Source organism: Lonchura striata, chromosome 13 (assembly GCF_050655825.1).
Source record: "Lonchura striata isolate lonStrDom1 chromosome 13, ASM5065582v1, whole genome shotgun sequence".
Lineage (NCBI taxonomy): Eukaryota > Metazoa > Chordata > Aves > Passeriformes > Estrildidae > Lonchura > Lonchura striata.
Genome location: NC_140715.1, coordinates 15254707 through 15275554, shown reverse-complemented (window position 1 = coordinate 15275554; position 20848 = coordinate 15254707). Strand labels below are relative to the sequence as shown.

At 43.5% G+C, this 20848-nt stretch overlaps 1 protein-coding gene across 1 annotated transcript in view; it reads right to left on the bottom strand.

Annotated features, from left to right (window-relative positions):
• The window catches only part of GALNT10 (polypeptide N-acetylgalactosaminyltransferase 10), a 75452-nt gene extending 55096 nt beyond the window's left edge, over nt 1–20356 (bottom strand). Inside the window, exon 1 of the mRNA XM_021552285.4 lies at nt 20066–20356. Within this exon, the coding sequence (XP_021407960.1) occupies nt 20066–20239 (174 nt within the window). The 5' untranslated portion in view covers nt 20240–20356. The remainder of the gene's footprint in view (nt 1–20065) is intronic.
• Nucleotides 20357–20848: the final 492 nt, after the last annotated feature.

The window sequence follows — 20848 nt, the reverse complement described above, 5'->3', positions numbered from 1 at the left end:
GCATCAAACCAAACCTCTGCCTGAATGTTTCATTTGTTATAGCGTGTCTACACAAAGACCCATTTTATGCTCCTGTACAAACAGAATCAGACATGAAAACTTCTCCTCTTTGCCAGGCACCAGAGAGAGCCTTTGTTCAGCTGCACAAGAATTCAGTGTAACCAGTTCATACTTAAAAATCAGCGTGCAGCAGCCAATGTCCACCATCCCAGAGCATGGAGAGATTTGCTGGGGGGATTATATCTAAGCAGTTTTAAACACTAATGTGAAATAGCAAAATCCAAATCATTAGACCTGCATTTGCTGGGCTCTGCTCCTGCCCAGGGCACTGTGCCACGTCCCTCCCAGCAAAGCATGCAGGTCCCTGCTCAAGCACTTACCCATTGATGCTTCCAGCCCTAATCTGCTCTGGGAATTGCTCCCCAGTGCCAGGCAGACTCCAGGGATTCCAGTGAGCACAAGCTGGCTTATATTTAAACCAGACCAAAGCTGGAGCAAGGCTCTTTAGGGGTAACACAGCAAGGGGATGCCTTTTGGTCACCCTGTGTGGTACAAACTAGATGCCACATTAGCCTTTTATACATAAAATAAGTACATACCATGTTCTGATATACCTTTTTACCAAAACAGCTCTCACACACACACACACAGAAAAAGTTATTGATAACACTTCAGCAATCCCCATTTTCCTTTAAAAATCCACAAAGACTTTTGGCAAGACTCCCAACAAAATTTCCAGGACCACCATTACTCAGTGAACTGCTAAGATATGAACAAGACCTCTCAGATGCAGTGCCTGTTTGGCACATCCCTGACTGAAGAGGTATTTCCACTACCCAGTTTTCAGCCTGCAGCCTTTAGTCATTCAGCCTGTCCCCTCAGGACACCTCCTTCCTCCCCTGTTGACCTGAGAACTCTGAGAGCTGCATATGGAATCACATGTTAATGAGGTGTCTACAGCAAAACACAGATATTTTCCCACTCTCTCTCAGGATATGGAAAAATGAATGTGAATGCTTTATGCAGTGATGGATCAAGCTGTCTGAATTTTGCAAGTCAAGGACATCAGATGCAATTCCCATGTCAATATTCATGTGGTCCCTCTCCCCCCACAAAGCCACACATCTGATACACAAGCAACATTTTGCATCTCATGTATATGTGGAAATGTCTTTCTGGGTGATTCAAAGGATTCAAAGCTAAGCAGAAAAGAGAAAAAGCACCAAAAACCCCCTTTAGTTAAAACTATTTACTTTAATCTTGAACAGAGTAAGTGAAATATCACAAAAGTTTCTGTAACAGAGGGCTATGCCCTGCTCACTGATGCACAAAACACGCTTCCATATGTTTTAATAAATACTTCCATTTTTTTTTTTTTGCCTTGATGCTGAATAGCTGTACACCTGTTACAAATTCCAGGTCAGCATTTAGTTATATGTTAAGGTGCCTTTTCAAGAGTCCACCTTATAGCATTAGCAGTAGAGGGCCAGTAAATAACACCATGCAAGACCATCTGTGGCAATATTTGTTCCAGTCTCCATGTGCGTCTTGACTAACATCTGTGCCTGTCTCACAAAAGAATGTTTTCAGCTAGCAAATCCCCCTGAGAAAGGCAGAAAGTAAATTTTCTTGATTCAGACACTGAACATTTAATTCCTAAAACTTTATTTTCAACATTTCCTCGGAATACAGCATATGTAATATTTAGAGCTGCTGGCTTCCAGGAGACATTTGTCAGAGCCCATTTAGAAGCGATAACATCTAAAACATCTGCAGCTGGTTATAATGCATCAGGAAAATAAAGTTGTCTGGCCTTAGCACCGTGCCCATGTTTAAAGGAAAAAAAAAAATCAAAACCATATGTCTGCTCTTAGTTTAGTCTCAAGTGATCCATATTTCATAAGGTAAGTTACCATTAATTTTTAAACTCCTATGAATTGAATTCTACTAATTGGACTTCTTGGGTTTTTCTAAAAATGCTTTAAAAAACAACTCCTTAAAATACCCCAAATCCATCTGGTTTTGATTGTACCAGTCAAACATCCATAATCTTTCTGGTAAGAGGAGCAAGCTCCAGAAGTTATCATAAAAGTGCCACGGCTAAAATACCTCCCTTGGCTTCTCCCCCAGAAATAAGTTTCCTGCAATTGTTTTATTCAGCTTATCACCATTACGGGTGCACAAAATGACATCCCTTCCCAAGTAATTTACATTGTGGGTTTTAAATTTAAACTTCATCTCAAATAAATAGTGGCTTACTGCTTCAAAAGAAGTACATGAGAGCAGGGATTTTAAATCAATCAGGAACTCAGTGCTGACCCAGGTCTTCCATTCCCTCTGAATGAAAGCCATTCAAACAAGGTGATGGGATTTTCCTACTGCAAAGTTTCTTGAGCTGCTGTTCCTATGGCCCAAACAGGCACTCCTGAATGTAAAGGCTAAAGTCAGCTTTAAAAACTTGTGCTACACATAGGTAAAAATGTTCAATTTAAATAGCAAATGTTCAGCACAATTTTGTGGCCTCTGTGCACAGCTCAGCATCACTAAGGACACCCCACCAGCCAGATCCAGACCAAGAGCACTGGGAGAGTGACGTACTGCAAATGGAAATCCTCTAAACAAACATACAACTTGTGCTCCAGATTGCAGAGAACTGTTCTGAAAACTATGTAAACCTTCCCCAAAAATTCCATCTTCCCAATAATTGCTGTTTTGTGGGTCAGAGAGCAGCAACTATTCCCACAGCCATGATGCTGCCTTTTCTTTTAAATGCAAGCAGCTCTAAACTTCATTTTACCTCTACTGCCCTGAAAAAAGCACCTCTCACAAACCAGGCACATCTGCAAAACACTCTGAAAACCAGAGCAGGAACAGAGGAGCAAGGCTTATGCTAAAAACCTGACCTCTCTGGGCAAGATGTTTTACGAAGGAATTATCTAGCACAGTGATGGAAGAGACTGAGCACAAAGTATTTTGACTTCTTACCTCCTGTGAAACTTAAGGGAGATAAACAGCCCTGTCAAACTTTGTTATCTTAGGAAAAGAAACATTTTTTCTCAGCACCATGGATTAATGGACTCACTGCCTTCACTGCTTAGACTCTGATCTCGGTGCAAAGTTTGTAAGAGCTGCCTCCCATCCTTCTTTCAGAACACAAAAGACATTTAAAGATATGTCTTCTGCTCCCACGTGCTCCATAGATGCAGTTTCCCAGTAATGGTTTTGCTGACTGACCCCTCAGCAGGCTTTCCCATTACTTAACTGTAATTGCACAGCAAACATGGACACAGTCATCTATTCCCACTGCTGAACTTTTAATAAGGAAAGATAATTACACAGCTTTTGATACACCAGAAGATTGCAGAGCAAACAGAAAACAGTTAATATTTCACTTACTGTAAAAGATTTTGAGATGATGTACATGACAACAGTGCTCTCTATAACAATTTGTTTTCAGGCCAAGTTCTAACCTGAAATGCTCTTCCAAATTCCAGTCAGAATTGGAACATCAACTTTATCAGCTCTCACAGCTGCTCACAGGTCTCGGCAAAAGCAACATAAACTGACAAGGTTCTCATTCATTTTTTTTTAACCTTTTGCAACTTCACAGAGCTGAGCAGCAAAATGCCAAAGCCAATGGCAAGCTCAGGAAGGCACCAGTGCACTGACTTTATCTTGGAACCAGCAGTCAAGGTTTCCTAACACTGGCTGAGTCAAGGGGACACCGATTATCACTTTCCTGCAGAAGCCAACTACACCAGCCAGGAAAAGGTGACAACTCCACTGAAGCTCCTCCAAAATACCTGCAAAATGCAAGAACATAATCTCTGCTTGGATTTGCAAAGGAAGCAGAACCAGAGCTCACAAACTCCCGTACAAACATGCATTTTAAGCTAAGAACTTCACTTTACTGCTACAGAAATTCAGTTCCCTCCAATACACAGCCTTTTCAATTTGATATACTAAGTATTTCTGGTTGCAGTGTGCCTTTAAAGCACTAAAAGCCCGATTAAAACCCAGAGGAACAGCACTCAATCCCTGTCAGTACATACATCCAAAGTCAGGACAGGGTTTGGCTTTGGGGCTCTAAGCACTATTTTGGTGGCAGAGAACCATCTCTTCTCACAGAGCTTGGCAGGGACAGACCCAGGACAGCACAGCTTCTCTGTCTTTGTTGGCACACTGAATACTTGCAGCAGCACAGCTCAGTGAGCAAGCTTGTCACACAGTGCAATTTTTCTGTGTGATACAAAATCTATCATTTCTGATCGCCCAGTCTTTGAGAAGCAGACCCAGGTTCTGCAAAACAAAACAAAAGCGTTTTAGATGGCTGTTAGTCTATTGTCCTATGCAGCACTACTGCTCTGACATACCCAGGGATTTTAGAAATGCCCTAGAAGTATCTGCTCCCATTACTGCTGAAGAACCACAACTACACAACTGCAAAATCCTGAAGAGTCACTCAGTAGCAGCGTCAGTTTGCAAAAAGGCAAACTACTGCAAAAAAACCCTAACCATTTGTTTATTTGAACTTATCTGTAACCTACAAGCAGAACAATATTACTTTGTAACTCGTAACAGGCAGTAGATCAACTTTGAAAGGAATGTACAGCCAGCTTTCAAAAGACTTCTACAAAATGCCTGGAACATTTTAATAACTTAATTCTGACTTAGAGAAATCTTTAATTAACAGAGCATTTAGAAAGCATTTTCAGAACAATCTGGAATCCTGTGGAATGTGTTAAGGCCTCCACGGAAACCTGTTCTGCCTGAGCTGAAGTCAGTCATGACTTAGGGAAAGCAGCAGTCAGAAGCAGGCAGCATCATCCAAACCTGAACACACAGCTCACCTGTTGTGTTGGTATTTGCCTCCAGAATCGCCCCTGCCACTCTTATCACTTCATTTGAGGAATTTGCCCTGCTTTTTCCACAAAGATGGCATTACCCAAATCACAGTCACACAGGACTTGACTTACAAGAATTAACTGCTGCTTACTTTTACACCAGCAAGCCACTGCTAATCCATGCTCCAGTAAAAAAGCAAGTGAATTAGGTCAAGGGAGCTTAAGTGTTGCATAGCACCTTATATCCACAGCTCAGACAGCACTTCCTCACCCATGAGCAAGAGCAGACAACAGTAAGTCAAGTCCAGATGGCCAGAGGGTCTTTGGATACCAATGAACTTTCATTTACTCTTTAAAGAAGGTTTATGTCTCGAAATGCCTTATCAAGTACTTATTTAGAGGAGATTATACACTGCTGGGTGCTGTTTTGCAGCTTCTTCCAACTATAACCTTTCCAAAGTACAGCCAGTCCTCTTCTAGAAATGATGACAGAAAAAGATGGAGCAGCAAAAGCTACAGCAGAGACACCTTCCTCTTTCTGAAAGCTGCCCATCCAACCCATGCCACTGTTTCTAGATGATGCCTTACACTGAAAGATACCAAAACACCTCAGTGTTTACAGTTTGTTATACATACACAAAAATGTTTACATGACAGACATTTCCTTTCAAGCTGCAGACCAGGAGGGAAAGCAGAGCTATTCTGACACATGAAAGTAAGAGAGAGGACACACAATCATCACCTCGGAGTGCTGCTTTAGTGCAGCCACCTTCTGCACCAGCTGCACACGGATCTGCTGAGCCAGAATGCAGTTCCCACCTTGAAGCTGCGTGGGAGCCTTGGGAGCAAATATTCAACCCCACAGACATGAAACATCCCCCCTGCTGACTCCACAGGGAAAAAAATAAGGCCACCCAGGCAATTCCATCAGCACAGATTAGGAGTTATGTCATGCACTGTGTCAGGTCCATGGCATGCCAGATTCCAGCACTCAGCCCATCAGCTTTCCTAGAGTTAGAGCCAAGTGTTCGCCCATTGCAGCCCACTCTGTCTGCTGGGTTTGGGATTAGGATGCTGCCTGAGGAGCAGATGAAGAAATGGATGTTTCTAAATCCCTCTGGAAAGCTGTTCTGCAGTATGTTTGCTAAAGAGCCTGTTTGATGATTCCACTCTTCTGGCTGCAGATCACAGAAATATCTTACACACTTGCCATGGATCACCCAAGCCATTCTGCAGACCAGCAAGGAGGAAATTTTCATAACAAACTGAAGCCAAGATTACTTTGAACCACAAAGGACACTTAAAACTCAAGGAGCTTCAAGAAACTAGGTGATATCTTTGCAACTGCTGTCTCTCCCTCCCTGCTTTTTCAAGTATTTCTTAATCTTAAGACCTTTTGGAAGAGGTTCATTGTTACACAAAGAGTTCAGCCTCATTAGGTACTAAGCAGAATTGCTAAAGTCAACATTAAATGCATAAACCCAGACATACAATTAAAACCTTGGATTAAATGTCATTAAATTTTAAGAGTACACTATAACCAATCAGTTTTCAGGTCTTGTCTGCCCACCAGTCTCCTCTTCTGAGGAGCTGCTGAGAGGTTTTAGAGGCTTTAGAAGCTTTTCACCCTGTGATTTCAAACAAGATCCAGGTGCACGATCTGATCTCATTATTTAAATCCTGACCCTTCTTGCTGACTGCACACAGCACAGAGCCAAAGCAGGTTGCACACACACTGAATGGTGATGTGTTACATGCTGCTCTTGTTTAGGAAGCCAGAAGAGAATCCTGACTGCATAATCCAGCAGCACTGAGCACAAGCCCAAACTCAATCACGTTAAGCTGACAAAGTTCCTAAGCAGGATGGAAGGAAATTTCCTTTGGTATTCTCTTCTACCTCCTGAGCAGAGATCACTGCAGATGATGAACAAGTCCACAATAATATCACAACACTTCACCAAGACCTACAGCTTTCACCACTCTCCAGCAGAAGAGAAAAAGCCCAGACGGTCTCTGCAGACACAATGAGAATCCATTTCAAATGGATCCTGCTTCCACGAGCTTGAAAACATTTTGCTGAAGACACCACGTCATTGTGAAGCTGTGACTCCCAAATGAGGTAAGCTGGTGCTCTTCTTAAATGTTTAGACCTTTAACAATTGTTAGGAAGCAAAAAGATTAACTATAATCAAGGCTTCAAAGTCAGTTCCTTTCGCAGCTCTGACAAACTAAGGAAGAGGAAAGGATCCATAAATCTCATGCCTGAGCCAGCAGATTCAAGAATGAAACAATTACAGAACATAGAGACCCCACATATAAGACTGAAAGCACCAAGATCTTTAAACACTGGATTCAGTCACCAGTGTAAATCCAGATGTCCCTTTCAGAAATCCATGCAGTACTGGTGACACAGTACAAAATCTCATTATTGCACTGCTGAGAAGCTCCTTTTTTTTGGTAAAAGTACCAGCAAACAATCCAATTTTTAAGATATTTTCTACAGAGCAAATTTAGGAAAGGAAAATAAATATATACATTCAGTTTGGGTTACTTATGGGAAACAGTCTGCCTTTGGGTGTTTTACTTTCTCCTTGTAGACTTCTGACTAGGACTCCTGTGTGCTATAGAAATACAAATCAAATCTCATGAAGCCTTCACTTTTCCCTAAAGGGCCCAAATAATTTAATTCTGTTTTTCCAGTTATCTCAATCATTATTCAAAAGCAAGAACTTTATAGGATAGCAAAAACCAAACCTAAAATAGCTTTAAAAACACTTAAATATGAGGGAAAACTCTGCCAAAAAAAGTCTAAATCAGGTAAATCACAAGCATAGCAAGCTGAAGACAGTTACTTTATAACTTGCATTTAACTGAATATTGCTTGGCTTCTTGCGTTATTTCTTTAAATATTAATAGCCAAATGTCTAATTTGCAGCAGTAGTCTAATTTTTAAACCAGTTAGGTAATTCTATGTAGCAATCTAATCTATCCTTTTTCTAGTTTTCAGGGCTTCTCTAACATCTTCTGACTTCCCCTAATACAAGTTGTACTGAGCTGCTCTGACAAATACATTTCAGAGGGGAAAACAAGCAGTTTTCATAAACAAATACTGGCAAAGTTCAAGTACAGGCATCAATTGTGATAAAGGGAAAAGACCATTTTCATTTTGTTCCCATTTATGTTGAATAAGAAAAATTTTGGAGCACTCCAGTGTAAGTGACAAGATATGAAAAACAGGGTGAGGCAGCAGAACATTTTTACAGCGCTTGACTGATGACTAACCCATGATGTCAAGGGCTAAATATACAAGAAACTCGCAAGTCACAAGGTTGTGCATCTTGCAGCTCAGCTTCCAGCTTTGTGCTCCCACAGTGGGGTCTGTGGGCACTTTCAGGATCTAATTAAAACAAATGGGTGTGACAGGCTTTTCACCTGGTTTCTACAGGTTTTGGTACATGGCTTATGTACAGTGGTGCCTCTATATTGCACACAAATCACTTGTACCTGTTTGCATGCTTTGGTGCCTGCAAAGAACAAAGATATTTGTTATTTTAGATGGTCAAAGAAGGGAGGCAAAATCAACTGAGGGCTGTGGCTACAGCACTGCAGCACTTGAGTGAAAGCTGTCAGAAATCCTGGAGAAGAGCAGCAGGGTTCCATCCATCCTCCTCTTCTTCCCTCCAGCCCAGGGCCTGGAACACAAGTGCCCAGAGTCCCACATGGCTGGCACAGCTTGGGGCTGAGGGCTGTGCTCTGACCTCAGCATCCTTCACAAGGTGGTCGATGCCAAGGATGGCTCTGGGGGGAGAAGGAGCTGACAAATCCCACCCCAAACCCAAATACGAGCACACACCTCATGGGCTTGACTGGCAAGAATTCTCGACCCAGGATGTCAGGTCTGGAGACACTCCGCTGGTTTCTGAGGATCAATCTCTGCCTCACCCTTAAATCCACAAATTCACAAAAACAGTTGGGTACCAAAGTCTCTCACTTCCTGAGGTTTTCAATTCACCCTGAGCATACAAATACCTGCATTATGTAACACCTGCAAAACACAAACAGTGATCAATTCAAAGGGAAAACAGTTTTCTACATGAAGAAGAAATTAAGGGAAACACACAGGGAAAGACAGCAGTCATCCTCTCAGTTAAACCTCAGTGATTTGGAAGGCAGCATGTCAGCTACATACAGACATCCCTAAAAATAACTATTTTCCATTCCAATCCTAAACCTGACCCATAAACCGCTACATTTCTCACGTTCTGTCCATTCAGCTTTTTCTTCACACAACCATATTTCTTCCACTTCATCCTGCAGCACTGGTCCCACTAATCACTGACATATGCTCCAGTACAGAGTATTTCCTCTGGCATTCTCTAAAAAGAAGCACTGTCACCAGAGCAATATAAGTGCTGGCAAATATGGTCTGTCAGGTTTTGTTTTCAAGGACTATAAAAATAGACTTCACTGCATTAGGCTTGAAAACTCATACCCTCTAGAAATAATTTCTAAAACAAGTTTTCACATGACTTGTTATTGTTTTCAAGTATCCAGAGAGAAAATCTGTTCTTTTCTATTTAATTTCACATTTTCAGGTTAAGCCAATATTTGAGTTCCACTACACAGCTGACAATTCCCAGCTAATTTATCAGCAATGCCAGTGCTCTCTGCTCACGCATTCATGACAATTCATAGCTTCTCAGATACATTTCTACCAGGAGCAGCCACTTATAAAAATATCAGCACTTGAAAAGCCATAAACCATCAGTTGTTTCCACAGCTTAGGCCTTTCACCCAGGGTGACCAGTATCAGTTTATGCTGATAACAGCTTTGGCCAAGATGCACAAAAAAGGATGTTGGCACAGATTGAGGTTCAAGACACTTTCTTGTTAGTTTGCAATTGCTTTGCCAAAGACTCTCTTTCTGTAATCAGCAGACCCAAGTTCCTATTTGCAGAAAATATGACAGTACAATGAATGAAAACTTGTTATGTTTTATACAGATTTTACACAGATTCTCTGCAGCAGTCAAAATCAAAGACAACACAAGTAGGACCTTCATACATTGCAGATGAGACTTATCCCATCTTCCACATCCCCATCAGCAGAGCACACAATTCACATCTGATGATCAGTAACAATCTGGGGCACAATGGGTCAAGAATCACATTTCCAAAAATCAACTGCAACAGCAACAATGGTAACCTGAATAGTTCTCTGGTTTCCATACACATAACCAGATACAATTCTGCCAGTTTCTACATAAAAATCCCAGGTCTTCCAATACTTGGCAGATATTTTTGCAGTTTACTTCCATGCCCTCAGTACCAAGCAAGCAAAATAATCTTGAGAAATCTCACTCCAAACACTTTAACTGTACCAATATAACTTCTTCACTGCTGCAAATAAGACCTGTGAGCAGATGCTGCTTTTCTGAAGGGAGACTTTTTTTTCTAAATTAGTACTTTGAATCAGTTTCCAAAACACACACATAAAAAAAAAAACCAGGAAGCATGCAACAGCAAGATATCCATAGGAGTTTTAAATATTTCTGACACAGTAAGCCACAGCCTGAGAATCAAAGGGAAGTGACAGCCCAGAGTGTATTTGGTGGATCAGCAAAACCAACATGCGCAGGAGTGGAAAAAAGGAGTTATTCCTTCTTACTTGGCTATCACACATAAAACACTGGCAACAGGCCACCAGGGAGATAAATGAGAAAACAGAAGATAATCACAAGGTCCCCTTCTTTTTGAGATCCTGAATAAGCCTGTTACACAGCGGCTAATATGGATGGACAGGCTAAATTTAAGTGACCTTCTGTAATGTTACAGAAAATTACTTGCCCAATGAAAGCCTTTTACAACATCATTATGTTTGTATTTATCTCATTTTTGGTGTTCTGATTTTCTTCAGTGATAGAATGTATTTTGCTTGTATTTATCTGAGCTGAAATTACAGTCTCTAAAGAGAGCCACTTCCAAGGAAGCAGAGTTAAGATTAAAGTCAGTCTGACCAGAAGTGAAGAAGCTGCTTACTCTTTTAAAGATATTATTAAAACCCCCAGAAAACAAACAAAAAGAAATCTTATGGGATGCCAGTCCTGGTTGTGGTTATTTTTATACTATACTCTAGATCAAAGTCACTAAGACTCTTATTTTTCAAAGGCACATCATACTCTAAGACATCTTTGAAAACTTTGGTCTAAGTGTTAAGAACACTCAAACTCTGTCTCACCTGTTTTATTTATTAAGAAACAGCTCATGCTTACTAATCCCTGTGAACATTTCTCCTTTGGACTTCATCTGAAGCCTGGGAAACATTAGAGAAGCTCAAGAAAGGGAAAAAAACCCTAGTTCTTTGCTATCATGGAGAAAAATGGTTTCCTTGCTAGTGTGATCAATAGGTAAAAGTAACCTCCCAAATGAATCTGAACACAAGTAAAGGCAACTTATAGAAAAACAAGCCTATGTGATCTTGCACTGAGAAAAAAACAAGACTGGCTACTAGGGGATTTAAAATATTAGATCTTCTGAATAGTCATAAGCAGAGAGAGAACAAAATTACTTTCCTTTGAAAAGTCACCTTAGCTTGCACACATAGCTGCAAGCAAAGGATTTCAGGCTTTAGGGATCAAGCAGAGCAGAACTTTTCATAGAACTTAAGCTTGTAAAAAACCCCAGTTGTTCAGGAGGGCTGCAGCAAGGCAGCTCTGTGTGGAGGAGGGACAGCTGACAGTGTTTGCAGATAAGATCTGGTGAAGTCCCAAAACATCACAAGGCCTTGACTAACAAAGACAAAATCTAACCAGAGTTTTTGGAAGGGAGAGTATTCAAATAAGAAATTTCACGCATCCAGAAAATTAAAATTCTTGCAGAAGACAAACTGATTTACTGTTATTCTGTGAATGTTTTATTTTTATGACCAAATAGTTCTGCAGCAGGAAAACAGGATTCATTTACAGGCATCCAAGTTTAAGACACGAGTTCTTTTTGTTTGAAATTTAACCCCTTTGCTGGCCATTATTTCAGTAAACAGCTGCATTTTCTGTGTATTTAAAAAAATATATATTTTGATGTGCCTTTTGGAAGTTCCACTTCAGCAGATGCTTTGTGATCTGCAACCACAAAGACCAGGACAAGTTCTTCTTTGAAAGCTACATCAGGGAAAGGTGTCACCACTGGATCAACTACACATGGCACACACATGAGAAATACTCATTAGTGGTGAGGGGAGATGCTGTGATCAGAAATTAGTTACCTCTGGGCAGAAGCAATTTGCAGCCTAACAGGGAAGGATGTCAGCATTCACTGTTTTGAAAGACAGTTTTTAGAAATTGCTTTCTGCTACTTGTGCTAACTGTGAAAGAAAAAGGTATTAAAGCTGAAAAATTAATAAGAAGTTGAGACTGGAAGACACAGTCATCTTATTTAGTGGCATTAAGAGTGAGCTTCTCCACCAAGCTGGGCAGCACAACACAAGTCAAGCCTTCACAGACTCCATCTTCCTTCCCTTCCTTTGCTTTCTATTTCTGGCCAAAGAAAAAATCAAAATATCCACATGAGTTACATGAGTTTGCTTAAAACAGGGTTTCCATTTTAAACCCTCTGAATGTACTCATGCGGGACATGATTTGCAGTAAAGCTGGCAGCCTGTGTTTCCAGCAAATGACAGGGGGACTAAATAAAACCTTTTCATTCTTGTGAGCTGCAGAAGACATGCCATGAATGGTCAGCAGCTTTAGGAAGGTAACTTGGCAAAGTGGGAAAGGCATGAAGCAGTATCAGAGGAAACTCTGTGAGTGGGAGAGATTTTGTTTCTAATGAAATCAACAACTTTTCTACAGAAGCAAGTTTCTCCCTTGGATATTGGTCACACCAGAGCACCGCTGATGCTCCACTGTAATTGTGGTTTAAAAGCCTTAATTATAGATACATGCTCTAGGGAGCTCTCTTATAACCTAGAGCTAAGATTAGAGAAAATGGAGGAACTGCAAAAGGGAAGAGAGGTAATTATTTAGAAAGAAAAGCAAACTTAAGGACCAAAAAATGGTAGACGTCCCTTCTTTGAAGCTGCAAGTTAAAGCTTTATCAAGTTTATACAAAGAACAATAAGGAGACATGTCAAACAACTAATTTCTTGTATTTTAGGGGGTGCAGAGCTGCCAGCAGATCTCAGACACGGTAGAAGTTACTCTTCTACCCAGGCATTTGAAAAGGAGGGCTGCCTGGCAACTCTTTGTGCTCATATTGATTTACTGATCTGTAGCTTTCTCCAATCGTTTGCCAGACCTTGTAAATCTAACAAAAGAGGCAGAGTCTGACAAGTCAGCCATAATTTGATATCCACTACTACTTATACTCTTAACAAAGCTGTGTAGATAAACACTCCATTTCTTGTTGCCTATCCATCACCCATGCAGGATAACACAAATGCAGGAAATACCACCACGGGTGTTGGTTACACTGATAAAAAAGATACCATTGCCACTGAGAGGCCAGGTTTCATGAGGAATAAAGCAGGACCAGCAGCACTTACTGGCTCCCTGAGCTGTAAGAAGTCATGACCTGAAGGGAAAACCACAAGCACACTCTTCAAGAGATAACAGAGAATATGAAAGTTTTTTCACCAAGACAAAAAGCAGTCTGAAAGCAGAACATGAATTTTTAAAATTAGAAAATGGGGACTATTATCCCTGGATTTAGAAATTAAGCATCACACTGTTGCACTCTTGAAAGTGACTCAGGCACCAGAATTTGTTCAGGAGTCTGTGAAACACAATAAACAGATTCACACTATCCCTGAACTGCTAAAAATCCCCACCGACAGCTTTTGGTTCTGCAAACAACCTGGGGCATGAAGGCAAGATAGAATGTCATTTATACAACTCCCTAGAAGCAGAGGAATCCTTCTGGAAGGAATATCCAAGTGGCCAAACTGCATTAGGACTGACCAAAATCCTTCTGTCCAGGGAGAGGAGATCAGGTTAAGACAAAGTACAAATGTCAGGCAGAAAGGCTATTCCTGATTTGATTTCAGAATAAGAACAGAGGGCAAATTAAATTAACAGAAAGTAACTATTCCCAATCTAGCTCAGTCTGACTAAGCAACATTTAAAAAATATTTTAATGAATGAGTACTAAAATAATTATTAATGTCTGTTTGCCATCACAGCAGACAGTTTTTAATCTATTCAGCCTTTCCAGTCTTCTATACACGGTGATCCAGAAAAAAAAAAAAAAAAAATCTACACACACATTCAGGTCACTTGACCTGAGGGGACCTATTACTAATAAAAAATTTCAGATGCACAAAGTCACTGCAGCCACCTCTCTCCCTGAGTGTACACAGAATTGTGCATTATTCATGCTACTACTGAACAGAAGTACTGTTAACTCGGGTTACTCCACAGAGTTAACAGGATGGAAGCATGAAGCAGGATGGACACTAGAGAAAGATGGCAAATACGATGGCAGCTTTGTTTACAGGAGCATTTACACCGTGCTGAAGCACCAGGGAACTCAGCACACTGCACTCTGGTTGAGGTGCACTCCAGAAAAACCTACCACTGACAGCTCCACTAAAACCCACCCGATAACAAGCTCACAGGTTGAAACAGCTGCTTTCATGGGCAATCAAAACAAATTCCTGCAGCACAATTTTTCTTCTACTTATATTTCCAGCAGACAGCAGAATCCCTCCTACCATCTCCGAAGCGCCTCACCAGCTCTGCACTTCCCAGAAGGAAGCTGAAGGCTGCCTGCCTTCACCTGGCACTGGAAAAGGCTGCAACAAACAGGAGCAGCATGCAGATTTGTTTTAACACCTGGATACAATTTCCTCAGAGTTAGACAGGGTCTGCTCCTGCACAGTGTAAGCAAGGTTACAGCTGCCTCCACAAGGAAGCAAATACAGAGTGACAGGAAGGGAAACTGCAGCTCATCTTCTTCTAGTGACGTCTGCACCTGTATTCAAACAGGGAGTGAAAGGTGGAACTATATAACAAAGTCTGGTTGATAACATTTTTCTGCCTAATTTCACCAACCCTCCTCACTGGTAATAAGTAACTTGCTGTTAGTTTTTCAGTCCTTGCAAGTCAAATACCTGGTAGTTATCTGCCAGGAAATCTGTAACTGTGGTTGCTCTTACATCAGTTGTCTCTTGCAATTTGATTCATATTCTTTCAGGAAAAACACACAGCTATGGAGATCACCACATGATTTTGGTTTTCACCAGTCACCTAAAGCACAGTCCAGATGCCAGCAGCCAAAAAGTTTTGCAGTAGAAATCTTCCTAGCATGAAGAAAGGTCACCATTGCAGCAATTAAGTGCATATGGAGCATGTTTGAAGAGTGAAATAGAACCACTTTTCCAATAACAGAAGGACCTGCTTGATGATGAAGACCTACAATACAGCCCATTTTGTTCATTCAGCTCTGTGTTGCCATTACAACAAAGATCACCACAACGAGACCTTGAGTGAAGGCCACTGAAAGCTTCAGTTTCTTTACAAATTTATTTTCAAGTTTTATTTCTCACTTTACAGTTGTGAGATGGTTTAGACACTTCACTTCAGCTCCCTTTGCCAAACACAACTGCAGGACACGCTTACCTAGCTCAGAAAACCCTGCTTGTTTCACAAGTGCACTCATTGAAGCGATAAACTTCAGAGTAGCCCACATTCAATCAGTCACTCTTAAATTAAAACAGGCTTGTTCAGCTGTAGCACTTACACTCCAGTCCTTAGACGCCAATTGTTTTACACTACACTTACAAAAACAAGCTTTTCAAAGTTTCCCTTTACATCAGCCGGTGAGTGCCTGGCAAACACAGCTGCCAACACAGCAGAGCCTCAGACAGGAGCAGCAGCAAGGTTTAGGACACAACCAGTCTACCTGCCAGAGGAAGCTGTGAAGCACAGCAAGCTGGTTGTCCAATTCCCTTCTGGCTGGCAGAGAGCAGAACAGGCATTGCTCTAATTTTTCCCAAACCCTTGTCCTCCCTCCCCAGGTTTAACAGGCTCCCTCTTCCTTATTAGCTTTTGCCAACCACACACAATGCTGGCAAACCTTGACAAGCTCACAGCTGCCCCAGGTCAGAAGAGCAAAGCCCATCCCCTTGCTCAGCTGAGGAGGACACCAGCCCTGGAAGGCAGAGCAGCATCACTCCCCACTCAGTCATCACCAGGGCTGCATTTTCAGCCATGCTGGCTGGAAACTTTAGGCTCAATGGCACTAAAGCCAAAGTTTATCACCTCAAACTTTCCAACAGCAGCACCATCCCAAGGCATTTTTCAATCCCAAATTCTCAGTTGGTTTCTCATTGCCAAGGAAGCAGCAGGAGGGTGTACCCCACATCACTCTGGCCGGCCGGCAGCAGAGGGCACCACACAATCACCGATGTGATTTATACACTTCCATCATGCTCCCGAGTTAATTTATTGAGCACAAATTACTGCTACAACAAGCTACAGGGCGACTCCATAAAGCATTCATCATATCAGATAAAAACGCACTGCCACGAAAGGCAGCTAATTTGCTACAGTGCTTTCAGCCAGCAATTCAAAGAAAAACCTTTAAGCTCAGTATCTCTCCGAGCTCAAAGCCACATTCCCAGAACAGCAGGTTTCACACAGTGCAGATCTCCAGCCTGACCACAGAAGAGCAGAGCAGCAGCTCTGCAGAGCATTGAAAGCCACATAAACACTTGCATTAGCCCAAACATAAGCCACCAGCCCACAGCCTAACTCATCCAGGGTTTACACACTGCAAAGCTACCTCCACATCAATTAAACATTTGGGCTGAGGATGCTCAGCAGCCTCTGAAGCAGACAGCAGAGATCCAAGAGACAAAAGAATAGCTGCATTCCTTTTGCTTCTGCCTACCCCCACACCCACAGATCGTATGTTTTTACTTATTGAATAGTTGTTAAAAAAAGAAAAAGATGAATCTACAGAAAAGTCAATCTGCATTCCGTGAGCACACTGAGACACGCGTAGTGATGAGCAAACAGCACAGTCACGAAGTCAAAGCAGATTCTAAGCTGTCAGCAGAAACACTTCAGTACCACGATGCAACCGTCCCCATTTAATGCCAGACCTGTTACACACCCCAGGAAAAAGGGACTTCCCAGATCATCTCCTCTGCTGAGCCACTGCACAGAGTGACAGAGGCCACTCCTGAGCACACAGCAGTGAAGTGAGGACTAACTCAGAGCTTCAGCTTTTCTAAGGAGATCTGCAGCATGACCTTGAGGCCAAGACCTTGATGACTTCTCTCCATCTCTCCTCTGTGGAGGGAGAAGCACCCACAGAGCTGCAAAAGAACAAACCCAAAAGCAGAAGGAAAGAGCAGATAAGTCACCCACCTTATTAAAGCAAGACACTATTTTCAGCCACCATAATGTTTCCCCTGAACATGTAAATACAGAAGCAATTAGCTGCCTAGGCACTTCCGCAGAAACCGTTTAGAATAATCTTCCCTAGAATATATTTACATCATTTCTGATTGCTTAATTTTCTGACACATTTGTTTCGGGCTCTAGAAAGATTAAATAAAGCCAAATCACCTATAGTGATGTATATTGCCATGTTACTGAAGGCAACACGCAGCACAGACAGACAACAAAAACTCCTGGGTGGTTTCAAACTTCATAATTTTAGCAATAAGACAAGGTTCTAGGAATTGTTTTACAGCTTTAATTCAGCTGTTTCTTAAAACCTTCCCCCTTCTTCTGCTTTTACTCTGAGGGATAAAACTACTGACTGAAACAGCAGACACCATTTAAAGAGAAAGAATGAGCCTGGACAGAGATTTCATTGAAAAGCTCAATTCTGAAGCACATAGGAAATGTCCTCAATTCAAAGACTAGCCTGCACAAAAAGGCAAATTAAAGCCAGAAACAGAATAAAATCTTTTCTGACTGCTCTGAATATATTTTTTCATTATATTCTCTCCTATCATCTGGAGTTTTTGTATTAAGAAGTCAGCTCTTTCGAACAGCTTCAGGAACAAGCAGACAAATAGCATATTCATTTTCAAGCTGAAGTTGATTATTAAGTACAAAACCCATGAATGTTTGTCGGGACCAAGGAAGGGAGGCTGGAACCATTGATTGTGAGGATGCCCAAACAACTCTCTGCAGTCAGCTGGCAGATACCTCTATGACAACAGTAAAACAAACCACACAACTAAACAGAAAAACAAAATCACATTTGAGTTGTTTTTATTCTGCTTCATCTGAAATTATTTTTACCAAGACAGCCTGTTGTCCTTAAGGCTATGTTTTCCCCTGCTCAGTGTAACTGGAGCTATCATTGCAGGGCCAAATCATTCAAAAAATAAGCACATAACACAAATATATCTTCACTCACAGACCCCCTGCAGCCCATAACTCCATGGTAATTAGACTGGAAGATGAAGCCTTCAGCCTAAAACCCAGCAACTCTGATTTACACAAGCGCAGAGAGGTTTTACTGTGAATTTTCCTGCAAGCTGCACAGGCGTTTCCTGCCCAGCTCCACACACCATCAAAACAAAAGCAGATCTCAAATCACTGACAGCTGCCATACTTTACAGAGACATAAAGAAAAATGGAGCAGGCATTGTGTACAACACGGGCAGCTCAGGATAGCTGAACACCGAGAACACTGCAAGGACACAGAAATCAGCAGAGATACTGCCTGGCTTACACCTACCCAAAGCCTACAGTACAAGGGCAATTCTGGAAGACCAAAACCACAAAAGCCAACTTTCCACTTTGAAACCTCCTAAGAATAATGACCAACTTTCTCCTCGTTTCCTCTGGAGGACACATGATTTTACAAAGGTCTTTATTTCGCTCTAACATGTGAAGCTATGGAGCAGGGCTTGATTTCTACCAATCATGCAAAATAGATTCCCTGCATCCCACAGCAATACAAGCATAAGGCAGTAACATCAGGAACTCCAGGCATGTAATGATCACTGTGTGATCAAGTCAAAAGGACTTCTGCACAGATTTGAGGATCTGCTGCAAATTTATGTTTTATGACAGGAAACAGCTGATCCCTTTCCCCAACAGCATGGGATACAAGCATGATTTTATCCAGACTTACACAAAAAAGCTTGAGTTTGAAAAAGCGTTTCTTGGGGGAAAGAAGAGCTCAATCCCAGTTTGAATACAGTTCTTTGAGAGCTTTCTCTCCCTCGGAGCAGAAATTGTCACAGCAGGTTTCTCCACCTTTACGGTGCAGTTACAGCAGGAAGTCTCCAAGGAAGGAAAGATTTAGACTACTAAGAGTTTTAAGTGGTTTTGAACAAGTGGAGCCTTTTAGAGTGGCAGCTGAACTGATAGTTACACAATGACATTTCAAGCTTTCAAGTCCCAATCATTCTTAATGGCACAAAGCTAAGCCCAGAAGGGGACAAAGCTATTACACAGCCAAAAGTAAGTGCAGCTAAACTGTGCTTCCAAACGTCTAATTTGGGCGATCAAGCCTTCCTAACTCACACACTAGACAGACAGGTTTGGCTGTTAAATTTACTACTACACCCGTGGGACAAGAAAGGAATGCAGCCATGTGTTGCAACATCCTCAGGCCACATATCCGGCGGGCATCCCTTGCCTCTCGGGACGAGTTATCCGCTTCTCTTTTCCCAAAGGAGCATCACTCCGCTGACATAATCCTCAAGCTCCACCTGGTACTCTCTGCGAGCCCTCGCCCGGAGCTCTGCGGGGACGCAGAGTAACAGGTGATGTTTGCTTCCCGCACCCTTCCAAGGCAGGTAAAGGGAGATGGCACGGAGGCACAGCCTTGGGAAACGGAGCTGCCGTTCTTTCCTGTGCGCGGCTGGGACGAGCTCCCCTTCCTCACTCTTTGGCGCAAGATGCAAACACCTTGCTTTATTCCCTTACCACGCTCTGACAAAAAAAGGCACGGAGACCCTCCCGTCCCCTGCCAAAAAAGTACTCGCGCTCCCGCTCCACCGCAGGCACAGGATACGCAAACCAGCTCCTTCCCGGGGACCACCGCAGCCCACCCGGCTTCCCTCCCTCGCCCCCTCCTCTGATGGGGGCGGCTGCCGCTTCTCGCCCCTCTCCGTGATGGGAGGGGTCGCGCCAGCCCCGCACACGCCCCGTGCGACAGCGGCTGCCACCGGAGCCCCCCGACTCCCACCGGAGCCCCCCGACCTCCCCGGCACACCCGGGGCCGCTCAGCCCTCCCAGCCCCCTCACTCACCGGCGCCTCGCCGGCCGCTGCCCCCGCGGCGGCCGCCCCGTCCCCGCCGGCCGCGCCGCCGCCCTCCAGCTGCCGCTCGCGGTACAGGGACCAGAGCCCCACGTTGGGCAAGAAGACGAGGGCGGCCAGCGCCAGCCCCACCGCCTGCAGCAGCCGCTTCTGCTTCCGCCGCATGGGAGCGGCTGCCGGGCGCGGGCTGAGCAGCGGATGGGGCCGGGGGGCCGGCGGTGAGCAGGGGGAGCGCGCTCCGGCCGCCCCGCCGCGCTCCCTCGGCGCAACTTTGGCCCGCGCTCGGCGGCGGCGCCGGGCGGCAACTCCGGCACTTCCGCTCCGCTCGCGCGGGGCGGGGCCGCCACAGCCCGCCCACAGCCCGCCCACAGCCCCGCTCATTACCCCGCGCTAATGACCCCGCGCTAATGACTCCCCGCTAATGACTCTCCAAGAACGGCGCTCCGGGGAGGCCGCGGCACGGCGGGGGGTGCGGGCGGGCGCCGCCGGAGCGGGATTTGCGCCGGCCGTCGGTGGCGGGGAGTCGCGGTGGTTAATTGGCTTAAAACGCCTTAATCAGAGAGGGACCCTTTAGACGGGAGCGGGGACAAGGGTTGGCAGCTGCCTGAAGGTTCAGGGCTGCAAATGCTCCCCCAAAGGGTCCGGGTGGCCCCCAAAGGGCTGGGGTTCGCCCCACGGGCACGCATCGGCCCGGGGACCAGCCGGTGTCCAGCAGGGATGGAGATGGATCGCCGGGACACCGACAGAGAGCATCGCTCCAAATCCATCCCCATC